Source organism: Corvus brachyrhynchos, unplaced genomic scaffold, assembly GCF_000691975.1.
Source record: "Corvus brachyrhynchos isolate BGI_N302 unplaced genomic scaffold, ASM69197v1 scaffold167, whole genome shotgun sequence".
NCBI classification, from domain to species: Eukaryota; Metazoa; Chordata; class Aves; order Passeriformes; family Corvidae; genus Corvus; species Corvus brachyrhynchos.
This window is the reverse complement of record NW_008239547.1, coordinates 6,715,509-6,737,524: the sequence shown is the minus strand read 5'-3', so window position 1 is coordinate 6,737,524 and position 22,016 is coordinate 6,715,509. Positions and strand designations below refer to the sequence as shown.

Here is a 22,016-nt window from a genome sequence, read left to right as displayed (position 1 = left end):
AAAAAATTGATTTTTTTTTTCTTTCTTCGTGCTCATACTGCAGAAACTTCCAGCAATACTGATTTTACTGCATAGAAAACATAAAAATTCTGGGTCTCCAGCACCTACTAGATACTTACTTAGCAAGAGAAGTGCTATGATGCAGTTGAAGATACTAAGAAAACAACACTTTTAAGATATTTTATAATTTTCCAATAAAAATTTTATTTCTTATGTGAAAACTATTTTATCATAGATTTTCTGCTCAGTTCCAACTCTTATTTCCAGGGAGCTCAATTCCTTTCTGTATAGTCTCATGATCAGTACCACATGAGACTGGATGAGAAATGTATCTATCTTATGTATTGTTCCATAAAGCTACCTCAGGGTGCAAGTGACACCTGCACTTGGAGCACAAGCCAAAGCTCCCTGAGGGCAGTTTTAGGAGTATTGTGCTTTCAACCCAACTTTGAAATGCTTTTCTGAAGTAGATAGGTTAAGAAAGTATTTAAAGACACAGTGGTAAACATAACAAGCACCTTTTGTAACATTTTTCTGAGTATGTAATAAATTCTGGAAGGACTTACAAAACCAATACCTGAGTTTAAAAGACTAAGTCTTTGTTTAAACAGCAGAAAATCTTGTTGCTTCCTTGCTTTACATCTATCAGTTCTTTTGCTTACTCTACGACATCTAGACATGTCTACAGCACCTCCACATTCAGTGATATTGATTACAAGGAGAAATTAGAGGTCCTCCTCTTTGTTTTATCAAACAGATCTTTTCTGCTATTTTCTCCTCCTCATTGTGGATGCCCCTCCCAACCATCACTTTCCATTTCTTTGAGCTCTGGAAGTTCACAATAGTTCAAACTTCCTTTGCATTTCTTCCCTTGGTCTTCTCTTGCTGGCAAATCCACACAATCTTTGCAATTAATAAATGTGACTTGGAGAGTAGTAGTAGAAGACTCTGAGTCATCCCCCTAGGAGTAGGTTGTTGAGGCCAGCTGTTTCTATTCACTCCCCAGGAAAAATCCCATAACAAGTTTTTCTCTTTTAACACACAATTTTTATAAACACATTAAGTGCTAATTACACTGACTCTGAATTATGTGTCAATGGACCCACAAGTCCCAAAATCCACCAGGTTTGCAGAGGAGCAATACAACCCAAAGGCCACAGTCTCACAAGAATCTACAGACTAAGGAAGACATTCACTAATTTCACTTTCCATTTCAAACACAAACAGGATCTTTCCAACTTGATGAGACTCTTCAGTCATTAAAAAATGTCTAACCAGAGAGAAAAAAAACCCAAACTGTGTCCAGCCACAATGCATTTATTATTTATCCTATTTATATCTCATGCTGTGGGATGAATGCAATAGACTGGATCCACATTTGTTCCTTGCATTCCTTCTCACAGCTGAGAAGATGCAATGAATCATAAAAGGTTTCATTGTTGCAATGTTTTGTCATGGCATGTGTAATCAGCACAGACCCCATTAAAGAGGCTTTGGAGGATGAGAAGTTTAAATAATTAATGTTTTTCTGCCTATGATAAGTTTAATAATTAATGCTGCTTCTACCCTGGAAATGACAAATCACACAACAAGCATGCATGATAAAAGAAACAAACAGAGCTAATAGAGGAGGAAACCTTACTAAGAAGGTAGTAATTAAAAAGGCCTGTAGCCTACCTCAGGATCCCAAAGTACTTTGCTCCTGACCCCAAGAGCAGTTCTGTCTGTCTATTAAGCCATCTAATTTTGGGGCAATGCAGAAGAGACAGGATAATTGCTAGTCTTTAGCTTACACATGCAAGAAATGGTACACAGAGGTAATGAGCCTGTCTCGAAGACTTCTGCACCCAGAGGAGAGAAAAGGAAGAAGTGAAAGCTGTTGTCCCTTCATGTCCTGCACATAGGAGCCAGCTCTTGAGTTTTTACAGAAACTTGTTACATGGCAGCCCAAGAGCAAGACTAGATCTGTGTCTGGTCTAAACAGCGCTGTAGCTACTCCAGCTCCAAGCAGTATCTACAAATACCAGTTCTTGACACCATCTGAATAATCTGTTTTGTAAGACACTACCACCAGCACATTTCTCTGGGTACATGCTCCTCCACATCCACTCCCGCTGACGATCTGCAGGTATGTGCAACCTTCAAGCCCCACTGACTTGTAGATTAAAGAAAATTCATCTCAAGCACTGCTGTGCTGCAGTGCTGGACCACGCTTATGCAAAAGAGACAGAACTAACACTGAAGGAAAGCACAAAGCATGACTGTAATAAAATCTTCTGTGATTCACTCAATTTAGATATGTCTTCAAATCATTAGCATTAGAAGACTGTCAGACAAAGAGAGTGAGCACTTTGATATAGACATTGCCACTATATCCTTCTTTCAGGGTAGAAACCATTTCCCTTAAACCCAGGTCTGAGATAATTATATTGTGGGAGAAATAGGTATATCTAGAAAGTGACTCACCTTTAGAGATGCCTAAAAGAGGTCAGGTGACTCATTCCCACCTCCTGAAATTGAGAGCCCAGTGTGACTATATAAGGCTGAGAGGTAGCACCCTGTAGATGTGTCAGTAGCACATTACACCAGGGCACGGTCAGTGGAGCCAGAGCATGGGCACTGCTGCTCAGTCCCTGTCAAGCTGCAGGAGCACTCCCTGACACCCTTCTGGCTCATACCTCCTCGTTGTCTCCTGAACAGTGCTTGAGCACAGGACCATGCCCAACAGCTAATGTGGAGGCAGCCACCCTGTTTTGGAGGCTACTGTAGTTCACAGAATGGTTTGGGTTGGAAGGGACCTTAAAGATCATTTAGTTCCAACCCCCTGCCATAGACAGAGGCACTTTCCACTAAACCAGGTTGCTCAAAGCCCCATCCAACCTGACCTTGAACACCTCCAGGGATGGGGCGTCCACAGCCTCTCTGGGCAAACTCTTCCATCTGCCTCACCACCCTCAAGTAAAAACTTTTTCCTTGTATCTGATCCTACTTCACTACTACCTACCCTACTTCAGCTTGAAGCCATTCCTCCTTGTCCCATCACTACATGCCCATGCAAAAAGTCCCTCTCTGCCTTTCCTGTAGGCCCCTCTAGGTACTGGAAGGGGCTATAGTTGAATATCTCAGACATGGTGAGACTGCAGCTGGCATCGGTGTCAGAGAAAGGTCCCGCCCTGGCACTGTTAGCTGGGCGAGGTATTGCCTTCAAGCAGAAAGATCCAAGGGTTTTTACACACTAACACTTTGCTACAAAACAAGTATTTTTATTTTATTCACTGTCTAGTCTTCTTCTTGAATATCCTGTGGGCTTTGAGAATTTACTATGAGGAGATAAATTAAGCTACTGACAGTAGGCAATATACAACTGTGTTTAAAAGCCATATATTTGCTAAGCTCAATCTTTTGCAACAAAACTAAGTTAGAGTAAACAAGTGTTCACATGTACTCCTGGAAAACCAGGTCAGTCACATCAGCAACAGTCCACAGCTTTTTTAAGTCATCTACATGCAGAAAAACATAAAGATGTGACATTTTCTAGAGAACATGTCCCTTAATATAATATCCTTCAAACTCTTTTCCAAAGTTTTTGCTTCTTTTCTAATGGAGGTACACAGCATTGTAGAGTGTGTCTACAGCATAACCACAGTCAAGGGATTCAGCTGCAGCTCCCTGAAGCCTCTTCATTGATGCAATGATTTGCCCTGTCAAGGTCACAGCATAGTGTTCACTATGCCTTCTATACCCATTCTGACTTTTTTGACCTTAGGCAGCTAGTGCTGCTATAATTTGATTGTGCATCAGGGCTTTTTAGCTCAGCTGAAGGGTAGAATCCCAAAAGCCTGCTCTGAACCACAGAGGAAGAAACTCCAAGAGGAGACTTGATCTGAGGTCTCAAAGCCAGGGCAGCATCTTTAATGAAGTCTTGCTGAAGTCTGGGTCTCACTTGCCTGCAGACAGTTCCTTCATGGTCACTGGCACACAAGGGTTCTTCTGTGCTCTGCTGCTTAACAGCAAGATCTCCTGATACACAGCACTGATTGCTGCTGCTGCTAAGGTTAGTGCTGGCACTTTGCTGAGGGACACCTTCAGGATGAAGAACAGCCTCTTCTTCCTCTTCAGAGAGAAGTGAGCAGGAGGCATCACTGGTCTGATGGCTATTTGCTACTGGGCCATCTTCATTTTGAGGTGGAGAAGACCTGTGCTGTACTGGGGGAAGATGTAAAATGCACTCCTTCTCTGTGCAGAGGTTTGCCACCAGCTTGTTCTTTTGTTTTCTTGTTGTCATTCTCCGGAGAGCACAGATGAGATCAGCAAGGCTAAGCAGGAAGGACAGACTGCTGACCCCCCAGATGAAAATCATCATGATGGATTTCTCAGTGGGCCGGGAGATGTAACAGTCAACAGTGCTTGTGCAAGGTGAATGGTAGCAGGAAAAGCGGTCAGGAACAAAAAATCCAAAAAGGAAATATTGCACAGCTGCAAAGGCAACCTCAAGTAGGGTTCTAATAAAAAGATGAACGGTATATGCCCCTGAAAAATTAAGGACACTTAGGTTGTCTGCAGCACAATCTACTCTCTTGACAACAGCACTTCTACAGAGCTCCTTCACATCTTTGGGGCTTGATAAACCCTTGTTCCCCTTGCACCTATGCACCAGACAGTGCATTCTTACAATGTACACAGCTACCTTGTGCAAAACATAAATGCTAAATGCAGCATAAGGCAGCAGGATAGACACAGTCTGAATGAGCCAGAATCTGAAGTGAGATACAGGAGAGAACAAGTCATAGCAAACGTTGGAGCACCCTGGTTGCAGGGTGTTGCAGACAAAGCGCTCCTGCTCATCCTGGTAGAGGGGGTAGCCTGCTAACACCACCACTGCCATTCGCAGCAGAATTATCAACAACAGCCAGATCTTTCCTACAAGAGAAGGAAAGGTGAGAAAAAGGGTCAGAGCCTGAGAAGGAAGGCAGGTAATACAGTGATACTTTCTGTACACAAAGCATTTGAAGAAATAGTTTCCCCTCTTATTAGCTCCTCTTTGGCTTTTTTTTGACTGGGACTGAAAATCCAGAGAAAATGTGTAGCTGACATATTCCATAATCTTAGTCTAGATTCAACAATGTAGGAGTTTAACATACAATAAGACATGCCAATTGAAACCTAATGAAAACACTCTGATAAAAAGAGATCAAAACTGACTAAACAATCCCATTTAACTTACAGTTTTTCCTTGCTGTTGGGTTCCTACCCCTGCACCTGAATTTTGTCCTATTTCAATAATACAGATCAGGTAACCCATCTAGATAGAGAAGATTGCTCCATGACACAGTATTTGTTCTTGGTCTTGGCCATGACACTGTATGTAAAGTTTACTATGGCCAACAAAATCTCTCCATTGTGTCTAGAATGGTATTTACCAGCAAGTTATTAATTAGTTATTATTTTTATTATTAGCAAAATTACTCAAAATGTCTACAAATGTGCATTTGTGTGTGGACATGTGTACCCCAGATATTCCTCTCTGTCGCTTCTTTTGTTGCTCTATTTTGGCCATGATTTCCGGCCTTCGTTCACCTCGGTGAGCAGCTTTTCTCCACTCAGACCTAAAGTTCTCTTCTGTCAAACCATTCTATGATCCTATAAAAGTCTAAAACCTTTTCCTGGCAGGATGGAAAGGCTTAAAGATACACCATTCTATTATCAAAAGTTAAAAATGCATTCTGTACAAACACACAGAAAAATTCAACATCTGAAGTTAAGTTTAGTATTTGAATTTCTTATGTTTCCTTTTGAACCCCGTTACAAGTTCCCTATATAGTTTTGAAAAAGTAATTTAATTTAATAATCCCCTACAAGAAAAGAGGGAAAAAAACACTTAAAAATGAAAAGAGGAAAAGAAAAAACCAAGAAAAAAGAATGATAAGATTAATTCTGTTTTAAAGAATTGTTAAGACACCAATTGTAAACACAGGCAGAGAAACAGCAAGCCTCCGTGACTAAAGAGAAGTATATTATACAGAGTTAATGACTGAAATGTACTGAAAATCTCAAGTCATTAATAGTGAATGCACATCTCACAGGCACACAAGGTTTTGTGTGCAATCTGTGAAATAGCACACAATATAAAGGCTTTTTAAAAATCCAGATCATGAAGCATTTTTCTATATACAATTATTTATAAATAATGTCTTTGAGAATTTTCTTCTATATTTCCCATAAAGATATTTCCCAGTAGTTGGTGTGAATTTAAAATATTCAAATATTTCTGCAACACTGTGTGATACCTGTTATGGTACTGAACATGCAGTTCAAGTGCCCCCGAAAACCCATTTGTGGCCAATAGACAGATTATGGGCTAGAACAGTAAAACTGCACTCTGTAGTGAAAAAGGGTGAAGAATATGTAAGGTTTATGAGAGATAATCAGAGAAACTGCTGCTCCTGGCAAGATAATATATTCTTTAACCATAAATAAATGGAGGTCTTTCCATTTTATTTTTAATCACTTGAGCTGTAGTGGTGGTTTTGCTATGTTTCCAGCTTCCTGTGTTTGCTGGCAGGCTGTACTGTTACTCTCTTTTTGATACAGTGTGGGTCAATAGGAAATGCCAGCTCTACAGAATCTGTCATCTTTAACAAGCCATGTTTCATCCTTAGGTAGCATTTTTTTCTCTGTTAGGACCTCAAAGTGTTTGAAGCTCATTAGTCAATTAGGCTCGAAATACTTCATGCAATTTCACTATCAATTTTTAATTAGAACATGTACAATAGGGAGCGCTGCTTAAGAAAAATCAATGGCTCCTTAGGAAGTAGTTTAGTATGACATACATTTGAGAGATAACCCCTCCATGCATCCCTGTCCCTAAAGACCCAATCTTGATTAAACATACAAGAACAAGCCTCTCCACCAACCCTGCTGGGGCTCAGCTGGATGCTCCCTGCAGTGCATAGCACAAACTACAGCAACTGCTGCATGCAAAGAGTCTTTAAAGGGCCCCTGAAAGTTTTTCCCTGGCTCACACTTCGCTCAAAGTAACCCATGAAAGAGGAACAGCATCTTATTTGAATAATAGGGGTAATAAACCAAACAGTAAACAGTTAGCTAAGGAAAAGACAACAGCATTTTGCTGTGGTTTGGTTGTTTTGGTTTTTTTTTTAATGCAGGTGATCCTTATTTGTTTACAAAAATAAGAGATGAAAAGCAATGATAATTAACCACAATGGTAGTAACCACAAACTTCTTCCTGTAAAAGAGAGTGGGTCTTCCATCCTCTTCTTTAATTTTTTTAATTTGTTACCAAAGTTATTTCATACATCCTACCATTCACTTTATGTAGTATAAGCTCAGTGTTACTACAGTGTTTTTACCATGATCCCTTCTTCCAGCTGACAGGAAGCCCTGTCATCAATAAGACCCAAATTTGAAAACCTTGCCAGAATATTCTACGCAATGTTCAGGAAAAATCTGTCAGAGAGAGAGAACTAATCTGTTTAACAAGAAAAGAAATACATAAACCTCTTCTATCAGGTATCAAGAAAACAACTTACTGTACAGATCACAGAACCATAGCATGAAATTAAAGTTGATTATCAGTAGGACACTTGGGTGGCTTCGGGATAGGAAGCAGCAAAAGAAAGAAGAGAACTCTTTTAAAGTACTTACCTACAATAGTCACATTATAGTTGAGTGTGACAATCAAAAATCCCAGTGAGTCCCAGTGCTCCATGCTTGAACAGACTCAAAACACTTCCAGTTCCTGATATCCTAACAGTTTAGTCATTTCCAAAGGAGATCAGACCTAGACAGGGAAGAAAGGGGGTTTAAAAAAGGGAAGAAAAAATACAAAAGGAAGGAATTTTTGCTAAGGGTCAAGGATAGAAACCAGGAACTCAGCCACAACAATGTGTTGATGAAGGATTATTTTTATGATTTGAACAGGACTGTTGGTTTTGAATATTGGAATAAATCTTCTTCAGGCTTTAACATGTCCTGTAAAAGCTCTAGCTCGTCAGATTCAGTTGCTCCTACCTCAGTGTGGATCCTCTGTCCAGGCAACTGCAAGTGGACAAACAACAACAGGAGTGATCTCTGCCATTGTAGACTATTCTTACCCTCCCGGGGCATACCAGCCTCCTGGCATTGCTGAGATACTTCAGTGGTGAAAGACAGGGAGAGAGGAAAAAATAGCATAGACCAGGAAATAACAGAGACCTCTCTGTCTCCCCACAAGAATTGCAGATGAATAAGAGAAGGAAAGGGGATAGAAAAGGATGAGCATCCCTGTGTTTGAAAGACAATTTCAGGTCACTGGAAGCTATCCCATTGAAATTTCCCAAAACCACTTGGTTTCTAAATCAAAACCTCCCTGACAGAAAACCGTGGCCCTGTCAGTCACAGCCACACCAAACTCTCCTCTGTGTGCTGAGCCAGCCAGCAGGCTGAGCCTCCCTGAAGACAAGATGAAAACCATGGGAAGCTTTAAAAAAATAAAAATCCTGAGAGTGGGGCTGGTTTTCAAGATGTCTCAAGTCACTTACTTTTAATTTATATCAGTCCTTTCTGCTGAAGCTGTTTGGTACTTCACTCAAACTGCTTGGAGATCACTCAAAAGATCTTAGGGTTGATTGACCAGTGTTCTGACACCCAGGAGCCCTCAGTGGTGGAGGGAGCTCCCCCTTGGAGCAGGATGCCCATGGGGTCAGTGCTCCTTGACAGCAAGTTGCAACTGCACATCATGTCCTGGACATCATGTCCACTGTGCTGTACCCCAGGAAAAAGCAGGGGTGAAAACAAGACTCTCAGCTTTTCATTCCTCACCTCGCTTTTCACCCAAGTTACTTTAGGGTAAATAATTTACCACCATTTTTCACCCACTGTTCAATCCTTTTTGTGATGTTGCTCTGTCCTTTTTAATCTGTGCTGTGGCAGGGACAAACATACTGTGAAAACTTAGTCAGGAAAAAGTAACAATCCCTACAAAAACAGCTGAAGAAGGAGATTCTGTGTGATACAGCAAGGGAGAAAAGTGATTGCCTGACACCTGTGGGGCACCAAGAGCCCAGGCACAGGCTGGGCACTGCAACCCTGCTCGTGTGCTTTCAACCCCTGACTGCTCTGGGGGAGCAAGGGGAGCTCAGAGGGAGCTGTATGGAGATAGTGCATGACTCAGGGACACTGCAGATGGGCTGAGCTTTATGACTGAGCACATCTTACCTGGACAAAAGGCAAAACTAATAGTTTTATAAAGAAAAATATAACTGCACAAAGATTTTCTCCCCAGCTCTCTGCTCACAGGCTTTGCAATGCCTTGGCAGAACACACTGAGAGTCCTCTGTGTCATAAGCCCCATCCTAAGGAAACCCTAGAAGTGGGATTTGAAAGATGGCCCTTAAAAACCCTTTCTCTGTTATCTGTGTAAAAAGATTTTTAATTGCAGTAGTAAATACAGAAATTTTATTGGTTTCAGAACTGATTTATGTAGAATATTTGCCAAACAGCCATTTCTTCTGTTACCAAGTTTTATTTATGGTGTGATGATGGTTTTAACTTCATTTACTTACACATACACACACAGACACTTTTTTTTTTTCCTTTTTTTTCTTTAACCAGAGATATGTGTGTGTGAGAAGAATGGGAAGGAAGGAAAGCTGGAGAAAGTCAATAGAGAAAAGATGCAAAGGCCAAGATATGAATTACACTGAGATATGAAGGTATTCCTGGTTAAACACCCTTTGTCAAAAATAAAGTCAGGAATGCAAAGACGGTGGCAGGATATGAATGCTCAGCAGCTGCATCCACACAATAGGCCATAAATTGTCTCTGTCAATATTGTCAGTTAAAATATCCTTGCTTGTCGTTGCTGTGAGACCTCTACCATCTGTGTAAGAGGGATAACAGCTAGGAATTTAAGCCCCCAGACTGTTGCCCAAGGAACTATACCAGGCCACAACATCTGATCCCACAGCATGGATGCACTGAGACAGGATGGCCCATTTTTTCCTAAAAGAAAGCAGGCACCCTCCAGAGTCACAGTGCAGCTTAGTTTAGGTCAAAAAGCTTGAATCATATTTTAGCTTTTTCAGACAACTTTAGCTTTTTTTTTTTTTTAGCTTCTCTAGACAGATCCCATCTCACTTGAATCCAGTGCTTCTCCTTTCCATGGTGTTGATGCCAAAAAGTTAAAACCTAAGGCACCATTTCATCCTCTTCCCAAGCCTCTGTCATCAGTCCAAATGTGGGCTCCAGTCTGTGGTGGTTGTTATAAAGTGCTTGGTCTCCACAAAACCATAGTTTCCTCACCCTTTGGCTCAGCACTATCTTTCAGGCCACAGTTCCCATCTGAAGATTTTCCACATCATAGTTGAAGATATTCACCATACAATCTCCTTTGTTTATTATTTATCTTTACCTGTTCCCTGTATTCCCTGTTGGTCTGTAAAGACTATAATGAAATAGGGAGAGCAATATTACAGACATGGATGTAGCAGCAGCAGGACCTCAGCTCTTCAGTGCCACCAGTAGGTTTGGCACCATCTCCCTCATCAGAGGATGGGCATGCAGTGCACAGCCCCATCACCTCACACACAGTCCAGTTCCAGAATCTCACAAACAACTCTTCCCAGCCTAGAAAGCTGTCAAATCTGTGGACTTGCACTGCATTCTAGTCAAAAAGAGAGGCATGTAGAAAACACTGACATTGTATTGGGTAAAGTTAAACTTTGAAACCCAGCAGTACCTCATCCCATCTGATTTTGGGAAGGGCCCTAAAAGCCACTGGAAAGCTTTCAGAGACAAACAATGAAACATAAGAAGACACAATTAAATCTATTTTAAAGTTCACAACTGCTGTCCACATTTATAACCCCTTACCACAGGTCTAGGGCTTGATCCTGCAAAAATTCACAGATGTGACTCCATCACTGTGAGAGACCCACTGAAACATTTTGAACTGCTGGAACTGCATCTCACTGCAGCGTGGACCTGTGCCACATCTCTAGGCTTAGACCTGGCTTACTTCACACAAAGCAAAGACACTTCAGCTAGTCCTTGGCTCAGAATGACATCCAGAGGGAAGGCAGAGTTAGCTTGAACTCACTTCAGGATCAAATCAGTCACCTGAAGGGTGCCACAATCTACATCACACATCAAAAAAACTCCCAGAAAATAGTCATTCCTCTGGCATAGAAAACCCCAAACCTGTCAGTCTGACCCAGTCAAGACCTACACTAATGACACCTAAGTGCAGTGAAGTGGGAGTTACTAAGGGAGACTGCACCCTGCACAGCATGTGGCAATGAAGCAACTTTTCTCTACCAATTTAATTAATGTTAAGGAAAAACGGGTCAGCATAGCAGTTTCCCTAACAGAGAAAGGGATCTGACATTTCAATCCAGGTTCGTTGGCAGATCATAATTTAAGAAAGAAAAAACACAGATGCATCTCTTTTAAAGTCTAATTTTAAATTCTACTTAGAACTTTTCTAGCAAGAATTATATATATTAGTGATAAATCTTGCAGTAAATCTAGCTCTTCTGGAGGTGATTTGTATATGGGAGAGGTTGCGGAATCTATTTGGAAGGGACAGCACACATTAAAAGGCAATTTATCTTGATGGCCTTGTTTTTAAAATTTGTGAAATACAGCAGAAGAGGGAGAGAAAGAAACAAGCTAGACGTGAAGGACAACAGCAAAGTAGTGGGAAAAGCTGTCCAGACCAAATGCTCTGTTTAAGACATATGTGGTACACACACGTACGTAAACATGCCAATCTTCACAGCACACACACAGACAAGGAGCCAGCACAGCCTGGAAAGCCCTTTGCTTTACACAGGCACATGCAGCACTGCACACTTTGCATTCCCTGGGACTTCTGTCCAGCTGCCACTCAGGTATTGCTGCAGGGAAATATGTTTGAAAGCAGTGTGTGCCCAGAAGAGCCACTGCAGCTATTCAGACATGGAGAAGGCAAGGCAATCACAGCTCCAGCTTTTGAGCCTACACACACTTCTCCTAGGGGAGAAGTGAATGTTTTCCATCATGAACTATTCAGTGGGGAGCTTAAACAACATGCTCCTCCTCCCCACTGCTCAGCCTCTAACCCATCAGTCCCCAGAAATGGCAGAGTTCAGGGCAAGGAACAGAAATTCTCAACAGATGTGCCTCCCTCTTCTCCATCTCTTCCTGCTTTCAATTCCCAGGGAGGAGCTTCATGCACATGTGCTCAAATGTACATAAATGGCCATGCATGTGTGTCTGAAACAGCGCAGAAGGACATCCAGAACAGTGAAGTTCAGCTCATTTTTTAACTGCTCATATGGATTGGACTCAACCTCGCTGACTTCCACACCAGCTCGGTCCTCTCGGACACTTAAGCCTGATGCCTCGGTGCCTCACACGTGTTGTGTTGTCTCACTGTTCCTCTACTAATTTGGTAAATCTGAAAAAAACCCTGTGTTTTACTGCATGCTCTTAGGGATTTAGACCATTCTCCTACATTGTCTCAAGCAGAGCCCCTTATTCTAAATATTTGAGTATTCAGAAAGGTCATATTTCTAAAGGGAACCTGCTTCTAAGAGGACGACAAATGGAAAAAGCAGCTCTTCTTCAGACTTTGGTTCAGCAACTTCCCAGCTACTCAACCAAGAATTTTGAACACTTCAAGGCAGATATGAAGGAAAATTAAGTAAAAGAAAATATATTCTCATTCAGGAGCTCAGGGCCAATTTCTGCAAAAGCATTTAATTTACTAAGGAGTAAAAGTACAAAGTGAGTCCATTGGATTTTCAAAAGCACATTATTATCTGGTTAGCTCCCACTGAAATAGGTAGCTACATGAGCACATGACATTATTACTGAAATTTGCTCTACTGTAACACAAAAAAGATCTTGTATAAGAGAGATTCCAGCTCCTTTTTAAATTTTGCACTTAACATTTGACACTGAGCTTTGCACTTTCCTTCTTCACAGTGCCAAATGCAAAACTGAAGGTTTGGAATGTTTAAGGATCCTGTATTTTATGAGGAAGCAGGTGATTTCATGTTTCATTAGTCCCCAACACCTGGCACTAAGGAGTTCTTCTCTCAAGCAGGTCTACACCTAGCAATGGTCAGGCAGGCAAAAAGCATGGTGAGCTGATACTATGGGAATTGTTTAATTATAAAAAATACCTTAGGTAATTGGGAAACAGATTTCATAATAAACAGAATACGGCAAGAATATCTTTGGCTCACCATGCTTTAAATTTAATACTTTGTTTCTAAGTATGAATATTGCTAGAGCTGTGGAGATCAAACATCCCTGTTTGCAACACGCACAACAAAAGGGGTTACTGTGTTGGTTCTTCATTTCAGTAAATAAATCTGTCATCTTAGATTTAACATACAGGCAGCCACTGTGGATTTAAAATAAGAGTTCTTTACACCTTCTTGTATTTCATGGCTGATCATTTTAAGAAACAAACCCTATACTGTTGTCTGTTATTGAACACTGACACTGCTCTTTCTTTCACCACGGACAGATGCACTGCAACTACGTGGTCATTAAACCAAGCACAGGGGAAAAGGCTAAACTAACACAGAAATGAAAGAGGGAAGCTGAAAAGAGAAATGGGATTTTTTCCCCTCTAATTCACACACAGCTTAAACTTCAGGAACCACTGCAGGCAGTACTGACTGTAGATTTCTTCCCACATGTGAAGAAATGTCATTTTCAAGTCAAATGCATTCCTATGCAGAAGTCAACAAGTATATTCTATTAAATCTCATCTACATCTCGAAAATATGGCTTTAAATAAATAAAAGCTGTATCCTGTGCATAATCAAATCCTTATCCAGAAGAGTATTTCTGTCTAAAAAGAATGTGTACATCTATAATACTCTTTCATAATGAGGAATTTTGATCTTCAGCTGTGTTTAAAGAACAATGAAGGGAAAAAACTAATTATTCCTCATAGTTGCTACTCACAACTTACCAGAGAAAAGAATTATTACATTTCTTGCATCAATATCAGGATGTACAACTTATGTACAACACATAATTGAGTTTATGCACCTCACCTTTATGAGATGCACATCACCTTATGGTTTTATGAGGTTTGTTTTGCCCTCTGCCCCAAACCTTTGCTTTACATTACAGTCCTACCATGCCAGTTGCCTACAGTTTCCATGGTTTCTGCCTTGTTTTCTTCCAAGAGCCATTTTTAATAATCATTGCTAATGAACTCAACACATACTGGAAGTTTAACAAGGAATTCCCTTGTTAAACTGCAATAGTATTCCATAGTATTCATATTCTCTGTGTTCTATCCACCAGGTTTTTTTGTTATAACACAAAAGCATCATAAAATTCAGCTCAATGGTTCAGTCCTTAGTAAAATTAATAGGAGTTCAACACCCAACTCTCATCCATTCCTTGGAAATTTTTACCACAACCTAAAAACGGTAACATGAATCCTGAAGGATTTATTCTGATGTTTTAGAGAGCAGAGGAAAATAGACAGGAATGACCAAGAATGGATTTCCCCACAGGACCCATCCTCAAGGCAGGCTGGGGACACACCAGGACTGCTCCGTTGTCTGGAGCAGCTCACGATGTCGTCCAGAGGCAGGGAAATCTCACACGATGGATAAATGCACTGGCAAACATCCCACTGGGGTCAAAGCAGAGAGCAGCAAGATTTTGCTAGGAAGGTAAACCACAGCAGAAATTGGGAAAAACACCAATTTAGGTCCTGTTTGTTTGTAAGTGATAGTCTGACAGTCTATTTTCCATGAAACAGCAGGGATTACTGATTATGCTCCGTTTACTTACCCATCACTTGCACGGCACCTCAGCCTCTCCGTTTGCTGTGCCCAGCACAAACACAGAATAATTTCTACACTTGCTCTCCTTCAGATTTTTTCCAAAGGTAGTTCCCCCCCAGAACTGAGAAATATCTCCAGCCAACCAAGCTTTGCCTCAGCACACCTTTCAGAACACCTGGGTAAAGCAATTTTGTCACTCCAAGATATCAAATAGCTTCCACTGAAAATTCTTTCAGTACCAGTAACAGAAATGAAATTTTATTACGATGGCAAGGCATGAACACAGCACACAAAGACAAAATAGAACAATTAGCTCAATCTTTCTGCCTCCTCTGCATTATGACAAATACTTTGCCACTTCAATCTAACCTACAAAATTGCTACCAATTACTGTGTTCCTGACACTATTGCAAATTATATTAGTTCTTTTAACTGGCCACAGATATTTATGGATATATTCCTTTGTGACCTGTATTGTGTCTCCTAACTGCTGTTACTACTTCAGTTTCTCCTGTTCTTTCCCCCCATGTTTTCTCCCCCATTTTGCTGCTTTCTCTTTTGGCTGCCTTCACTTCCCTTCCTGGGGAAAAAATATTTAGGCTATCCAAAAACACTTAAGAAACAACTCAAAGAACAGTTGTTTAAGTACCCAAACGATTTTCCAATGATGCTTTCATTTCTGGGGAAACAATCCAATAAATCACCAAACAATCATGGTATATGATATACCTGCATTCCTGAATAAACTGTACATAACAAAGGAACTTATGCCGTATTTATTTATATATGAGATGATCGACCTTTCTTTCAATGGCCACATTCATTTATATTAAAAATACAGAATTTAGAAGATCTTACAACTTTGAAATTTAGCATGAGTGCTTCAGGACATGCTTAAACTGCATTCCCCCACAGGAATACTGTGGTTTCTCACACAGAAAGAGTCAGGAAGATAAAGTTTTTCATTTTAATGTTACAGCTACTCATGCATTGAGTAATGCTCCCTTTAGAGGTTTGTGGCAGGATCCCCCAGACTCCTATTTCTGATCTGCAGGAATTCCTGTCCCAGGTTGCAATGCTCAGAGAGGCAACAGCAATTTTCAGTTCAAGTAATGTGGCCCCCTACCGTTCCTTCCTGCCTTTAGCAATTACACGATTCATCCCTCAGGTTTAGGGGTTTCAACTCTCCTAATGTTGATAAAGTAACCTGAAGTCCCTAAGAGCGCCTCAGGCAAGCTCAGCGTTTCAGTTCAGCTCTGCCTCTGCTCTCAGGGCAAGTATTGTCACACAAGTGTGTGATAAGACTTCCATCTTGCCTGGCCACTGATTTAATGCACAAACCTCACTAAATACACTGCTGAAGTATGTGCAGATATACCAACAAAACCAGGTCAGGCTGGAAGGGACCCTGAACAACCCGGTCTAGTGGAAGATGTCCCTGCCCATGGCAGGGGGGTTAGAGCAAGATGATCTTTAAGGTTCCCTTCTGACCCAAACCATGCTATGATGGCTACCAGCTATCTGTGCAATCTAAGAGAGGCATTGCTGCTAATGCAAATATCACCTACTGCAGCACAGAGAAGGCCCAATTAGGTGTGTTTAAAAATGCCAGGAGCTCTGTCCAGCAGGCAGATCCCAAGACACTGGCACAGCCTGCAGTGACAGGTACAGCACAGGGGGAGGCCAGGCACAATGCAGAGACTGATGCATGAGATCCATGCAGGGAAAAACAGCTGCAAATCTGTGTTAGGTGAGAGATGCACTGGGGCTGCCCAGTCACACAGACCCAATTTCACTTAACTTTGTCCTGTACATATACACTTGAGAACACAAACCAGTGCAGACCCACAGAATTCAATCATTTCAATGCCCAGAGTGGAAGCTCAGGCTTGTGGCTGCAAGGACGAGGGTAAGGAACTTGTGGGGTGGGAAGCCTGAGTTCCTCACCTACTTGCTCAGCTTGGGTGCTGACTCAGCCCAAGGGCACTTTTCCACTGCCCCGAGAGATCCTCATCCCTCACTCTCCTGTATCAGCCACCATTTTACATTGCATTTCAGCCTGACTTCCCTGAGAATGCACCTCAGGTCTTAAAGGGCTGATGGGGCTGGGGCTTTCTGTTCAAATCCTGAGCAATCCTGCATTCAGAAGAACACAGGACACTTGGCAACAGATGCTGAAACTGTTCCTAAGGACACTTTATGAAGAAGAAAAGCTGAGGAAGACAGATACTAGAGTCTGCTCTAATTTTTTTTCTCTAATTGTTAGAAATCAAAGCTACAGTTTTCTTTTGTTCTCTGCATCCCCAATCCTCTGAAGCTCTCAGATTATACTGAAAGTACTGTAAATTTGTAAAATTTCTTATAAATATTGGAAAAATGTAGAAATTTTATTGTTCACATAACAGGATGAAGGGGACAGGGCAAAAACCTGCAATCTTGTATAGCTGGATTTACCTATTCTTAGTTAAGTCAAAGAATCCAGATAAATGCATTCCTCAGACGGCAAACAACAGGTTCAAATGACATCTTAAATAATTGCTTTTTCTATTAGCAAGTGCCACAGAAATTCCTTATCTAATGCAATTAAAACCAAAAATAAATGCTCACATGCATACTTTTACTGAGATGTCCAGGGAAATTTAGCTCAACTCCGAAATTATAAAAAAAAATCTGAAATGGAAAAATTAAGGTGCTGATTTGCTATATATTTCAGAGTAAATTTAAAACTGATTGCTTGCCCTGGTTCCTTTTTCTAAGAGAAAATTATTTTAGAAAAGGTTAAGGGAAAATGTCGCAGCTGGGAATCAGATATCTGAGCACAGAGTTTCAGCTAACACATGGTTCAGCTATTTGCACTCTTTAAGGGGCAGAACAACTTTGTTCTGCCACATGCCAGCAAAACAGAGCAGAACAAAAAAAGCCTTTCTGATGTACCACAATGACAGGCCACCACAGAAAAGCAATGATTTCACAGTCTAGATTTCTCACAGGTCAGAAACACTGACAGTTGTTCTCACTGAGATTCATGATTAAATGGGGAAGCAGAAGAATCAGGCCGGCCCTTTGTTCGCTGAAGCTCGGTGTCAGGGTGACATGACCACAATTTCTCTAGATGAAGTCAGTACTGTCGCTTTATGCCTTGTAGTGTTTATTTCTGTTCAGCTGAAGGAACCATTGATCCAAAGCCTTAAATCAGGCAGATCTGGAAGATCACCCTACCTGACAGCATTTGAAATTATCAAGATACACCCAACTATTTTCCTAAGTTACAAGAATCATTCCTCTAGTTTCTCAGAGGACAGACTGAGAATAGGTGCCCTATAAAGCACTAGAGATGCTAGAGAAGACATTCAGACTGTGGATTCATTCCTATGGCAAAGTGTAAGGTACGTACCTGTTGGCAATAGTAAGTTAAACTTTACAAATGCTGGTGGTGATTTACACATTTAAACCATTCTCACTTTTGTGCAAAGCAACTATGTAAGCTGGAAGATAATTTTCCATCTCTGTTCAAAACTCTGCTAGGTCTAATGCAGAACTACTGTAACTACAATGGAATCAGGGTTGCGTTGTTATTACCTGGATGGGGGGGAGGTTGTTCTCTGCAATTCTTCTCACCTTCCCAACCTGCGACTTCAGAAGTGTGACTGACATGTACTGAGAGTTGTCACAAGCAGGCGACTCTCCTTACTTAATGTTCATAATGATGAAGCCCCACAGCCACATCAGGTTACCTCCTGCAGCTTTTGTTCTTAACGGGAACTCTCACTACTTTTTTTTTTTAGTTTTTTTGGTAAAGTCCACCTTCAAGTATTACTGATTATATTCTAATACTTGACAATGTGTACTAAGCTTTTGCCTACACAGGACAACCTTTTACTGGAAGGCCACAAAAGGAAAAGGATGTTATTATGTAAGTAAGGTGACCACCAATACTTTCCAAACACAAACAATTGTGTATCGACACCAAGATAGTTCTGCCATTCTAATGCTTGCTGTTCAAGATTATTTGGTGAATGTATTTTACATGCTCTTCTGTACCATTTTGCTCAGTACAGCCTGGTCTTCCTGCTCCTCAGATCTATGGCAAAACACTCTGCATATCCTGTTCCATTAATCCCTTAAACACTTTGCCCAAGAAATTTAACACCATCACACTTCTCAAAGTATCATCAATGCCTACTGGTATTGACGGCACAGAAGACACAAATGCATTTCCCCATCTTTATTTCCTGGATTATTTAATTGTGCCTCACAGCCCTTCTAGCACACCAATCCCCAACTTTTTGGCCTCTCCTTCTTCTACAGTAGAATGCTTCATTTGCCTGAAATACGTGAAAGAGAAGTATGTGGCCACAGCACGATGTGTATTGTTTAAAGACAGCAAAGATATCACACCTGCCAGTTCCCAAGACATTGTTTCCATGGAGAATAATTTATATTAACATCTAAAATACAGGGGCATGAAAACCCAGAGCAGTGAAGCAAGAAAACCTACAGCTAAGAGAAGAATTAGCTCTACATTTGCTATGGAATCTCTTACATGAAGGTGATGTCTCACTCTAATGCCTGTTTAGAGAAGACCTCATGTTACGTCAAGTCTTCATCTGCTTTTTGAGGATTCACTTCACTGCCAGTCAATTCAAAGGGGTGGCAGTGCTAGTTCCAGAGATTTTCCAGCTTCAAAGTTTTACTGCACTAGTTACCACAGCACCCAGTCTGTCAGAGATGCAAGGAAAAAAGTCCGAAACTAAATTAAGTACATTAAGTAAATGATGTAAGTATATTGAGAAATTCTGTTTTACAAAATACCATTTTTGACATTTTGTTGTTATTTGCTGCTCCCCATCTGTAGAGACCATTGACATCTTGAGCTTTACAAACTCTTTATAGAGATTCTGGACAACTCATACGTATACAGTCACATTTCATCACACCAAGAAGCTTGCTTAGCATATCTTCACCAAACATCTCCAGGTGTAACAGCTGAAAGGCTCTGCTGATAATACTGCAACACATTACACATGGTGTAAAGGACATGAAAAAAACAACTCTTTTTTCATGCCAAATTGCATCAGGTCAATTATTCTAGAAGGAACACAAGAAACACAGTTTATTAATACAGTCTATTTGTACTGCTCTGTCACCTGCCTTTCTTCAATTTGCCATCCTGTTGCTTCTTTCTTTAGTGGGAAGAGCCCAATGATCTAGGCCAGGCAACAGAAATAACCTCAAGCCTGGCTTTCTTGGCTATCATCATAGAAAGGTTTGATTTGGAAGGGACCTTAAAGATCATTTAGTTTCAATTCTCCTGCCATGAACATTTCCAGGGACAGGGCATCCACAGCTTCTCTGGGCAACTTTTCCAGTGCCTCAAAGCCCTCAATGCATTCAGTCCTTTTCAAGCTGTAGTTCTGCGATTCACCAGTTACTTTTCATGGATTCTCACAAGAATTCATCTCGCAAGGTTCACACACACACACACACACACAATTAAACTATCCAGCACCATAATCTATGTCTGCTATCACTATTGTTTTCCTTATGAGCAGCAGCTTTTCTTCTAAATCTTGTTTCCCTTTTTAAAGCATTTTCTCTTAACAGTGGTCGCTACATATCTCCCATCATTATCTTTAGTTTATGCAGCTCAGAGTCTCACCAGTTCCGTGGTTTCCTTGAGATGGAGTTCAGATGACGAGAAGAAAGACAAAAACAGCAGAAAGACACTTACTGCACTTTGGGAGTAGATACATTTCCATGTACATCTAGGTGCATTCACACAGGTATGTTTGTGTTTATACTTGAGCTGATTTCTCAGAACGCATCAGAGACACTGAGTGGGAACTTCACTACAGAGTAGGGAAATGTTGTCAACAACTGCCAATTCAAGTAAAAAAAATTCTGATTACAGAAAAATGTGTTTTACACAGAAGTGAGGGAAGTGCTAAAAGCTACGCTGAGTGAATTCCACATGAAGACCAAGAAAAAGCAGAGAACAACATGAGTCTGCAGTGCATGTGCAGCACTTCAGTTAGGAGTTTAAACATGTCACTAGAAAGTGAAATGCTCATTACCAACTCAGGATGATTGCAAATAATTTGTTGCTTCAGGTGTTAAGATTTTGGGGTTTTTTTCTGCTCTTTCAGTTCCTCTATCCCCTCCCACATGCTGCTATTTTTATATATAGCCAACACTAACAGATGTCATTTTGTCATCTGCCACCATCACCCTTTTCTGATGAGGTTTTTGTTACTTCTCATCTTTATATTATAGCTAAGGTTTCTGGCATTAGGGGAGCTGGAGAGAAAGGTGTTAAAACACAAAGTCTTAGTTCAGACTACCTAAAAGTAGACAGTAATTATGCAACATATGCTAATTTCTGAAAGACCCTAACTAAACAAAACCATTACCAAGCTATAGGATGGGAGTTTGTATGTTTTTAGCAATAAAATATGTGTACCATTTGAAGAACCAATTTGGTTTGTGGCAGGTGGAAACAGGTGATTTGACTCTTTTGGTTATGCACTTTATCCCACCACTCCAGTGCTCTCAGTCCCACGTGACAGTGTCTGTCAGAATTACATACGTTACTGACAAACAATGAAATACAGCAAATCCCATATAAACAGGTCTGCAGGTAGAAAGAGGAATTAGGGAAACAACTCTGGGCTGCATACGGATGCATGATTAAAACCCTTACAAGATGCCTTTTTCAAATATTGATCCAATTATCAATACATAAATGACCAAACAAGTGGCCCACTGGCTCAACATATAAAAATAATTCATTAAGACAACGATGCTTGAAGGGACAGGTTTATTATATCTCCTACACCTGTTCATTTCTGAGCCGGTGACCAAAGCAATAATGAAAACCTTAATCCAGAAAACACTTACAGCAAAACACAATGTATTTGTGCTGTTAATTAAAATGCTATATGGTTCTCCTCCCTTCTTATATCTTATAGTTAGTGATTCTCTAACTTTGCAATGGTATTTTCCATATAGTAATGCTGAAAAAACTACACTAAACACAACATAATCCTAAATAATAATTAATTTTTAATTACCTGGTATAGAATACCTTGCAAACAAAAGACACTTTTCAGATTTACTGACAGGTACTGTATTTTTTGGCAACCCTGGAAGAAACCAGAAGAAAAAGCAAAGAATTATTCTATAACCATGAGGGAAAGAAACATCCATCTAAAC

At 40.6% G+C, this 22,016-nt stretch overlaps 1 protein-coding gene across 1 annotated transcript; it reads right to left on the bottom strand.

The window, feature by feature from the left end:
- Positions 1-3,365: 3,365 nt before the first annotated feature.
- On the bottom strand, positions 3,366-21,954 carry GJD4 (gap junction protein delta 4). The gene is made up of 3 exons (XM_008639297.2): positions 21,875-21,954; positions 7,666-7,801; positions 3,366-4,920 (listed from the first exon to the last, which is right to left on the bottom strand). Exons 2-3 carry the CDS (start codon positions 7,727-7,729, stop codon positions 3,737-3,739), a joined length of 1,248 nt encoding a protein of 415 aa, XP_008637519.1. The 5' UTR covers positions 7,730-7,801; positions 21,875-21,954; the 3' UTR covers positions 3,366-3,736.
- Between the last annotated feature and the right edge of the window lie 62 nt (positions 21,955-22,016).